The sequence below is a fragment of the Chenopodium quinoa genome, unplaced genomic scaffold (assembly GCF_001683475.1).
Source record: "Chenopodium quinoa cultivar QQ74 unplaced genomic scaffold, ASM168347v1, whole genome shotgun sequence".
Lineage (NCBI taxonomy): Eukaryota > Viridiplantae > Streptophyta > Magnoliopsida > Caryophyllales > Amaranthaceae > Chenopodium > Chenopodium quinoa.
Window position 1 is genome coordinate 824029 of NW_018744537.1, and position 11566 is coordinate 835594.

General features: G+C 31.0%; 1 protein-coding gene across 1 annotated transcript; it reads right to left on the minus strand.

Moving 5' to 3' along the window:
* Positions 1-2990: 2990 nt before the first annotated feature.
* On the minus strand, positions 2991-6875 carry LOC110698494 (polyol transporter 5-like). Its single transcript, XM_021875934.1, has 3 exons — positions 6649-6875; positions 4482-5073; positions 2991-4201 (listed from the first exon to the last, which is right to left on the minus strand). Exons 1-3 carry the CDS (start codon positions 6776-6778, stop codon positions 3322-3324), a joined length of 1602 nt encoding a protein of 533 aa, XP_021731626.1. The 5' UTR covers positions 6779-6875; the 3' UTR covers positions 2991-3321.
* Positions 6876-11566: the final 4691 nt, after the last annotated feature.

An 11566-nucleotide genomic window follows, 5' to 3' on the forward strand; every position in this document is an offset into this window, starting at 1 on the left:
GTTTGTTGATTTTGCCTTTCCCGTGTTTTTTTTTTGAGCTCATTTATGATCCTCTAACTTAGCTATTGACGCCCTTTGTAAGGGAATGTGTTTCGGTCTCATTAGCAGAATTGTTACAGTGATGCAGTTCATATTATTGCCTATAACCACATTGACATAGCACCATAAGCACCCATAGCGAGAACTCATTAGCCACCCTGCACACACCACTCCGATTCTCTGCATTCTCATTGCTTCTCCGCCGTTTTGAACATATATATTGCTTACGTACTTGATAATGGTCATGTCAAAGGCAAGCCCCATTTCCCCAGTCTCTGGCTCACACTACGCCGTCGGTTTGTGTTTATCCGTATTCAACCAAAACAGAAGGATCACCGTTATTAACACAAGTAAAGATGAGGCCCTCATCATTTGCACCACAATCAAACCTAAATCATTAAATCCTTAACTTCATATTCAAAGAACACAACTATAACCACATAACATGCTTTAGAAAATGACTACTCAAAATTACACATAATTTTCACACTTTTTCTTTATGAGCTTGTCCATTTTCTCTTGTTCTTTCCTCGTGGCAAGACTTTTTTAAGTTTTTTGTCATCAAATAATAACTTTTTTAAAAAGCCCAAATAATTTGGGATGTCCTTATTATCTTCAACTTTGGCCTGCCATATCTTTCCCTAAACAATGTTTGATTGAATGCAATGTATTCTAATGTTTCGTCAAAATGGTTAGCAATAATATCCACATAAACAAGGCTACAAACGATATGAGTTGAGTTAAGGTTGATAGTTCGAGCTATCACGAGCTTTTATAAATCTTGTTCGAGTTTGGCTCGTTAAGATTTGGCTTCTTCGAGCTTAGTTTATGAACGTGCTCATTAGCATTTATAGTATAAATTAGAGCTTGAACGAACTTTAAACGGGGTTAATTAAATAAACAATTTCTTTTAAGTTATTCATTTAATTATATTAAAGATTTTTTCAATCTATTTATTGAACAAATTAATGACCAAGTCTTTCTACCTATACAGGATCAAATAATTTTTATTTTTCACAAGTATGTACGAGTATAGGATAAATAATGATACTAAAAAAGTTATAACTTGATCGGTGTCAAAAAAAACCTTGATAGTAGTTTGAGCTTAAACGAGCTTCAACCAAGTCATGACTAGACATGAACAAGCTCATAACAAACTTAAACGATTTGTTCACAAGCATTATCTAGTCGAACGTAATGATGTACAAGCTTTACTCATTTACTTAACAAATTTAAAATTGTTGTTCATGCTTGTTTATCAACTTAAAAAAAACGAGTTTTGACTAAACTTGTTCGCAAGTAATTCGTGAACTATCAATTCATTTAAATCCCTACACACGAAGTGTATATTATGTCAACTTTTGGATGCCAAAAATCCATAGTTAACAATTGGTTCAAGATCGATATCTAAACTTTTTTTTTTTATTACTCACAAAATGTCGATAAAAAAGCAACTTTAAAAGTAATTTGAGAAGGTAATCTGACAAATAGCTAAAAACGTGAACAATTGATAACCTAACGCTTCACTTTGAATCGAAGCATAATCAAGTATATAAAAAATGTCAAAATTCAAAACATATGTTAATTCTTCTTGATGCATATAGCTAGAAATATCAACAATGTATTTATAAAAATTCAATTCTACGAGAAGTTTACATTAATCAAATGATTTTATCGACCAAATCTATTTTTAAGTTGAACAGCTCATGATAGTAATTTATTATGCATCAACCCAAGTAGGAAGATACCTAGTAATTTGAAATCCTCCGATTCCAATTGCTTTTAATAATAGTAATAATAATAATACATGGCTTATGACTTTATGAGTGATGATGACCTAGTAAGAGACCAAAAATAAATAAATTAATGAATAATAAATAAATAAAATTGAAAATGAAAATAAAAATAAATAATTGAGAGGGGAGCCCCATGTGCAATGTGCATACACCGACTACTGCTCCCTCTTTCCCTTTATTTTTGCCCCATTGCCATTTGTTGGGTCAAACTTTGAAAACTTTGACCATAAATTACCGTTAATCTATAAACGATAATATAGTCATGAGTGGTCTTGTTAGATTTATCTCATTCTATATTTTATTAATATCACGTTTTTATAATTTTCACATATATGAACATAAAGATATAGACGTTTTAAAACGCGTCTTGGAGACCGTGTATTGTCAAATGGGGCAATAAGATAGGGACGGAGGAAGTACATGGCTACACCAAAACGCATCGCTACGATGATGATATGGGCAAATGGAGTCAATTCATGATGCAAATTTCATCCTCAATTATTGGAGTTGTTTACTTTAAAATTGCTCCTATTTTTGTCATCTACTGTATCAACTACCATTATTCTACTTCCTCCGTTTTTTTAGTTGACATCATTTGACTTTTACACTATTCACTAACTATACTTTGACTACCTTTTGTGAATTATAGCTATGATAAAACATAGTTAAGTGGGATCTTGTTTGAATCGTCTCAATGTATATTTTATTAAAATCCACTTCTTATAATTTTACAATGTCGTGATTTAGAGATATTAAACGTTAAAATAGTGCATTGACAAGCGTGAAAAGAGAAAGGTGTCAACTAAAAATACGGAGGTAGTATATATTAACCGCAATATCATTATTATTGCATCAGTGAATCTTCTTGGCTCATGCAGTCAGACTTCACAGCTGGCTACAGCCATCATCCTTCACTTCTTAGTCTTCCTAGCCAAAACAAATTCATGAGTAAACAGTCAAAACTTGGAATATAATACTCCATTCATTTTAAATCATTAATATCTCTAATTATATATTTATTAGAAATTATAAAAAGTTCATTTTAAATACATAATGAAACGAATTTAACAAGTTTAAATATAGCTCTACTTTTCTTATATACATATCAGATATATCATAATGATTGATTGTCAAAGTTCGTACATGATGCCAAAATATAAGGAGTAATCATAATATTGAGACTATAAGTGTACAGAATATCACAATAATGCATTTTTGCTTTGTGACCTTTTGGCCCCATTTCATATTACAACTAGTTTTCCAAATACAATACATGTGCTCTTGGTAGCATAGAGAATCATACTCTTGAAAAGTGTATGCTTTTGACACAATTTTTGTATACATAATAGCATTAACTACATGCATTTTTGGAGCATAATGAAAACTAAGACTAATTACTCAATAGAGCCGAAAAGGTTGTTACATGAGATACTCTTAATTACTTCAACTATACTTGTATACTTTCTCGTAAAACTAAAACCTAATTTTATTGACTGTTAGCCGATTTAGTAGTAGTCGCTCCCATTTGTAATTGACTCTTGCTATTCTCATCTTGTGTGGTACTTTCATCGTCTGATGACTTCTTACCATGCAATGAGTCTCTCCAACTAAAGCCCTCAAACAACACATGCATATCTTCAAGTGTACGCCCTTGAGTCTCAGGTAGAAACGTGAAAAAGAATAGCCAAGCAATTGTAGCAATCCCTCCGAAAAGGAAGAACGCGCCACCTGTCGTAATTGCCTTGGTCAAGGACAAGAATGTCATTGAAATTACACCACTCACAACCCTATTAACAGCCACACCCATACTTGTACCTTGAGCCCTTAACCTCAGGGGGAAAATCTCTGAGCTATAGACCCATGTAATTGGGCCTAACCCAATCGAAAACGACGCGACAAAGGCACAAACCATGGTTATACACAAAGCTATAGCCCATGTAATTTTTTCGTGTAAGCTGTCAATAACGGTTAAAGACCCGGCTAAGGTTAATAGGGACAAGACCATACCCCCAACACTAGTCAATAGTAAAGGCCTTCTTCCGTACTTGTCTAACATAAATGTTGCAACCAATATGAATAAGGTCTTAACAACTCCAACTGCTACAGTAGCACGTAACTTGTTAATATCACTTGTAATTCCAGCCTTAGCAAAGATCCTTGGGCTGTACAACACGACGGCGTCTATGCCTGACGCTTGCTGGAAGAAATGGATTCCGACACCGGCAATTAACACGCGCCTCACCGCCGGCGTGGCATGAATCAAGAGCTCTTTCCATACTCCTTGACCAGAATTGTCCTTTGACTTATCTACCGTAACAATGTCTTGGTCACACTCTGCTGGGATCCCTGCTGCCTCCTTGATTTCACTGAATTACAAACAAAAAATTATTATAAATACGGAAAAAATATATTCTTACTACTTGTAAAAATAAAAACTAAATTCAATGATTTAAAATTAATTATTCACTTTTAATAAGCGAGTTACTTTAAAAAATAGGCCAGATTACATTTAATAAAACGCTAGAGATCAATGTTAGTGACAAAATATTTTTTAATAGTAGATACGACCATTAAAATCAAATGTGACATACAAAATATATGTGACGTTTGACTTTTTAATTAAAATTAAAACAAATACATATTTACCTGAGCCTTAGTTGAGCCTCTTCAGGTGAGTCCGAAGTACGGTCGAGCACCTTCTTAGCCTCACCAAGCCTACCTTGCATAACAAGCCACCTCGGCGACTCAGGCATAGCAAGCACACCAACAGCCAAGAAAATACTCGGGACCGCCCCGATCCCAAGCATAAACCTCCAGCTCAAATGAGTAGGAAGATTAGCAAAGGCGAGGTTGGAAACATATCCAAGCAAAATGCCACCATTAATAAACACCTCAGGAAAAGAAGTAAGAAACCCTCTACAAGAAGCAGGAGAAACCTCGGCAGTGTAAACAGGTGCAATCATAAGTGCATAACCAACCCCAATGCCGGCCACGAACCGGCCTACCATAAGGAAGGCGTAGTTAGTGGCGAATCCCATTAGTAGGGCACCGGCGAAGAAGATTACACCGGCGAAGACGATGGTGTATCGACGGCCTATGTAGTCGGAGGTTCGCCCCGCGGCGAAGGAGCCGAAGAGGCAGTAGATGTTTAAGGTTCCTATAAGGACTTCAATTTGTACGTCGGTTATTTTCCAGTCTTTTTGGATGTAGAGTGCTGCTCCACTCATTACTCCAATGTCTTTGTAGGAAGTAATTCATGCAAAATGAGAGATTTATTAGTTGTTAATTAATTAAAACAAATGGTAAATTGAATGAGTAGTAAGCTAAGTAATAGCACCAGCATTAAAAGAGAGCGGAGAAAGTATATATATAATTGAAGGTGATGTAAAATTCAAATTGCTAAATTATTCAAGATATATACCTAGAACTTCAATAATAATTTATTAGACCATATATATATTTACGTTCCATTCTTCTCCATCGATGATATGATATACATAAAGGAAAACTCGGATTGAGTAATTGTATCCATTAACTAATTCTTCTTATTAATCTAAATTTATTTTTACATATTGAAACTTATACAATTAATTTTTTTTAGAGGGATATCGACACTCCTCCTTTTAAAACTTATTGTTGAGAAGAAATTGAATTAATGAAAATAAGCATAAAGAGTGCGTGCTTAGAAATAATTTAATATTTAGAAATATTGATGTGTAAAGTTATAAGGATAAAGAAGCAAATTATATACGAGTAATAATTTTAATATAGACAAAGGTAACTTTTTACTTTTATAATGAAAATTGTAATGCTTTTTGTTTTTAGTAAGCTTATACTACTCCATCAAGTTGGGGCCTTGGGGGATTATAATTACTATTATATATTTGCAAGAAAGGGTCAAATTGAGGAAGATCTCATAAAATCATGAAGTAATGGGCAAACTCAAAATATCAACCAAGTTGTGAATACTACGTGCAACCCTTAATAAATTTTATTTTATTTATCTTATAAAATAATTGAGTAGTCGTATTTTGTATAGTAAGTACTCCGTAGTAAGTAGGACTAACTAGCAAGAAATCAGGAAACAGACGGTCCACACTTCATTAATATATCATATCCACTTTGAAATATCAAACCTTGTTCATTGTATGTATGGTATACAAGCTAGACCATAATATCATTATCAATATGCAGTTATTGACCATATATATTGTCGGAATCTTGTAATATCAATTATCATAAACAGTTATAATTGTCGATCGTGGATGACAACTAGAGTAGTTTAGTTGGTTAAACTTTACAATTTTATATGAGCTTTTAAAAGTAAAAGTATTTTAACGTTTTTAAGGATGAAGACTATAATATCTTCATAAAGTTAGTGTGAATGCATAAATGATTTCATCCAAAAGTTACTCACATTTTTAGTTAATTAATAACAATAAAATATTCGACACGAAAAAAATAACACTATAATATGTTAGGATAATATACAAAATGTTGTCTTCTTTGTTTTTAGTGCATTTCTGAAGGTGATATCGAAGATTATATCAAATGAAGAAATTTAAATACTTCGTAGCTTCTTTAATTTTGAGATTACTTTCTAATTGGTTATTTCAATATTTAGGATGAACATCATTTCCAAATTATACCTTTAAATTATAAGGCCGCTTAAGAGAGCCTATTACGTGGTATTACATAATTCAAAAACCGGACTAGTCCATTATTTTGACGAGAACACATTATGGACATTATTACCATCGTTTATTTAAAAGAAAACAGAAAAAGTAAAGAAGAAAGAAAGAAAAATGATTACCATAGCCAAGTAACACAGAAGTCATAGAAGCCAAAGTAGCACAAGCAAATGCAAACTTGTTTCTCTTAGGAGGCTTCTTAATAGGATCAAACTCAGCTATTACTTTACTTCCTTCTATCATGTCTTTCATTTTTCTCACCAATTAACTAGAATGAGAAAGAAGAGAGAGAAAACGTAAGACAGAAAGAGTATTTTTTTTTTGGTTGAAATTGTATAAGAGAAAGTTTGAGGAAAGTTCACTTAAATAGAATAAATTATTAAGTAGACCACTTGGTTTTGCTTACATCATAACTAAGCTAGCTAAGACCAAATGGTCCAACTATAACTTAAATTGATGAACCATTACGCTATTAGGACATGTCAGTGACTCACTGATGAGTTGTGAGACTTGTGACAATGCAAGAGTCTATTATAATTAAGATATTTGAATTATTAACCTAATGCAAGTTGACCATTGGTTTCAATTACAAAATTTGTGTAATAATTTTCGGAAAATGGCTGTTTTTATGATTATAAAATGGTATAATGATGGGTACATGACAGCAAATTTTCATTCTATTAACAACATTTGTTTTTGAAAATTCAACTCAATTAATATTATAATTGGTGGAAAATTTGTCAGAAACAACCTTTTAAAGCATCCACTTTATTTAAACAACCTTTTAATTTTATTTTTTTTGTAACTTCAGACAACATTATAATTTTTTTTTGTCAAAGACAACCTATAGCTACTTTTCCCTTATTTTTCCGGTGTTGACTCTATTTAGTTTTAGAGGAATTTACCCTAAATTTTTTTCCTATTGATCGAAAAAGAGGAATGAGAGAGAAGTAGAGGTTTTAATTAGAGTTAATTGGAGGAAAAAGGGGTGTATTTAGCAATATAAGAGGTCACGTGCCTTGCATACTCGTGGTCAACACCGGAAAAAATAGAGTCAACGTCGGAAAGTAGCATTAGGTTGCCTTTGACAAAAAAAATTTATAATGTGGTCTGAAGTTACAAAAAAAAATTTAAAAGGTTGTTTCTGATAAATTTTCCTTATAATTGATAGAGTATAAAACATATTTCCAGGGCTCAAACATCAGTTTAATCTTTTAGTTAAGTTGTCTTTTAACATGGTATCGGAGCCAGCGTGATACAAAGGTCATAGGTTCAAATCTCATTCACCCCTTACTTTCAAGTTGAATATTAAGCGATGGGTCGGTATGAGAAGGGTCCATGCTGCTTCCACACTTCAAGCCTAACGGGTTCTTGTGTGAGGGGGCTTGATTGTGAGATAGAGTATAAAACATATTCCTTAGTCTTAACCATCATCTTAAGCATTTGGTTAAATTGTTCCTTTAACAATAATTATATTAAAATCTATTTTAGCTATAATTTGAACTTGATGCTTAGCTTACATTTTTTGTTTTTTTGTTTTTTAACTTTACTAATTTAATTTGTTGAATTGTTGAATTTATTAGCACTTTTAAGATGAACTCTTTATCCGGATTTACTTATCTCGGCCGAACTAATTAAAACCTATAAACTTTTATCTAGACTTATTATTATAAGACAAATGTTAATAAGGTCAACAAAATTAGATCTCATTTACTCATATAAAAAAATGATACGAAGTACGGTTATGTATTACTTAGCATAGCCAAAGCTTCTTTAGATAAGATTTTTTTTTTCTTTTTTTTTTCTTTTTTTTTTTTATCTTACACTCGAGTGTAATTTGCATTAGCTAACTCGAACACTTATATAGAGAAACAACATGAGCACGAGTGTATAGAAAAACCACCCCTATATATGACAAATTGCATCTCTAGGGACTTTAAACCTTATTAGGTGACCTGCAACAACATGTTTAATAAGGGTGATATATAATTCACTGAATTCTGTGTCAATTACGCCAATACTAATTCAATATTAGGTTAATTTAATCTTTGTGCCTTGTATGACTTGCTTTCATCTTACTAAAATTACTCCATTTAGTATAATTAATTCGATGCTTAATAAAGTTAAAAGTTGTCATTTATACTAATATCTAAGCATAACTTGTTTGTATTTGTCCTAAGATTCTGTATAGATTGGTCACATGCACATTGATCTACTATCTCTGAATCTTTCGGTCCTATAATGCTGTTTATGCTTCAATTTGACAAGTTTTTGTTGTAAGCCATGCTTAAAATTAAATTTATTACGGAGTACACAATCTTATAACTTTATACGATTATACAAGTATGTACCAACGCTTGCTTGGATGTTTTATAATTACAACATGCATTAAATTGAATATCGTCTATATTATATATAAATTCAATTATTTTTGATGTAGAAAAATAAAATATTACAAAGTATTCGCAAGTTAGATATTATAAGAGGACCAAGATATTGAATTTGAATTTTAAAAATATATTCACGACTGCATAAAATAAAGGATAACTTAATACGTACTAAGTATTTAGTTTCATTTAAACTTAACTTGAATGTTTGTATTATTTATGTACTTATAAATTATAATGATCAACTTGCAATTTTTCTATTGGGACGGAGGCATGTTCCCAAATTCGAAGTATATTGCATGTTACTAAAAGTTGTAAATGCATATCATATCATATTCTTAATTAATTGATTAGGAGAATAGGATTTCATCCTATCACAAATTGATTAATTATATGTAAAGAATAACTCATCAAACTTGTAAGCTGATAAACTTCATATAAATATTGTGGAACAACTCATATGTGTTATACTTATACATGATGAAATAAGTTGGTCCGGTGACTCCGATCCATGTTGATAACATGTTCAAGTCCTGAGGTTGGTCGCAATGACAATAACCCAGTGCAACTTTGTAAATTTAGGGCCCAAAAATATTGGTTTAAATATATTCGTATGATTTTTTTTTTAAATTAAGAAAAATATACTTTACTTAATTATTAATTTTACAATGAAACTTAAGATTAAATCATTGATCAATAAGTTGTCTCTAGAAATAAATATACTTTGTATAGCTAAATAGCAAATTTTTGAGACCCGTTTACTTAGGATCCTGTGCAATCACCCATCCTGCACATGCTTAGAACAACTATTGTTCAAACGGTTGCCAATTTGCCGGTAAAACCGTGCATAACTAGACTTTGATTATTCAAATTACGGCAGGTAGCAGCAAGCTGGTGAAACATTTATTATAATGGTACATTAATATGAGATTTTGACAGTCTAAAGTCTAATTAGTCAATTACAAAGTAACGAAATTATATGGGCACTTGTAAGTTTAATGAAACAATAATTACGAGGTATGAGAAAGATTGTTTATTAAATACTTTAATCTAAAACCTTTCGCTATATATGCATTTTATAGTTTTTCTTTTATTTTCTCAAACTAGGTTATCCTGTGTTAGAATTAATCTTTATTGTAATTTATATTCAGTTGTATTACAATGTATATGAAGATTAAAATTAGATATAAAAATAATTTACATTTAAGAAAAGTAAAAAAAAATAAATAAATAAATTAAAATCACGATCAAACATCAAACAAATTAGGTATGTGAAATATAACTTAGGAGAGAAACTTGGTTAATTGAATTTTATATAAACACTTATTATGCATTGAAATCAAAAGTCTTGATTAAAAATAAAAATTAAAAAAATCATTAATAATTAATGACAGCACACATAGAATTGGAGGAAATTTTTTTAATGTGAGAATGACATGTAGGATAGTTTGAGAGTTGATGATCTTAGCAATATTTTGTTTTAAGAATAGTAAATAGGTTAGAACCCGTGCGATGCACGGTTTATATAAAATCTATTTTTATAATTTGTACATTTTTTTAAAAAAAAGGATAAATATAAATGCACTTTGTACAAAAATATTTGTAATTTTAAAATTTTTAGATTTTCATCAAAATTATAATATTATACTTGTTCAATGTCGTCTAATACATTTTCAATGTAGGAGTCTATTTATTAGTGTATTATTTACAATTGTTATATTTTTTTGGATAAATTGATAGGTTTTAGTTGTAATGTAAAAGGTTCTAATATTCAAATTTCAAAATTGTAAAATATGGTAGCTCCACACATACAAAAAAAACAAAAAACAAAAAAAAAAAAAAAAAACAAAAAAAAAAAAAAAAAAAAAACTGATATCATCCTTGTATTTAGGCGGGAAATTTTTTTATTATGAGAATGTGTGATGATAGTGATGACGTCGACAACATTTTATTTTAGTATTAGTTAATAGATTCCGTAATAGATTTTATACACAAAGAATATTTGGAGAGGTCAAGTAAGGTGTGCTCCATAATAGATTAGAGACACACGATTTGTTTTTCTAGTCATTATGTAATAAACTAATAATTTATAAAATTAAAAATAAAAAAATTATTGATGACAAGTTGCATAATGTGTATTCTTTATGAATCATTGCTTTCAAATTACTTAATACAAACAAACTGATCGGATTTTCTATGATTCCATCACATCTAAACTACCAAAGTACTATTACTCCGTATTACGTTCTATTGTCATTTTTAACGTATTTAGCTAGCTCGACTGCTTTTTGTAGTGTTCGTAGAAAAAATAAATTGTGTTACGAATCTGACTCTTTACAAGCTTAGGACTAGGTGCGCGGGTTTGTATAGAGGCAATGATGATGGACGAACAGCCGTTCGATGATATTTGCATTGGTCAAATAATGTAGTAAGACTCGTACTATTATAGTATGATTATCATGGTGGAGCGAATTCACCCAATACTTTCATAGAAATATTCAGTATTGTAACATACTCCCACGTACTAAGTACTTTGGCAGGATTCTACATCTATTAATGCTATTTAGGTAAAACTTTCCAATTTGAAGTATATTAACAACAATACAACATGCAACATTGCTGATCAACCTTACCGAAAGAAAGTAGGAAAATT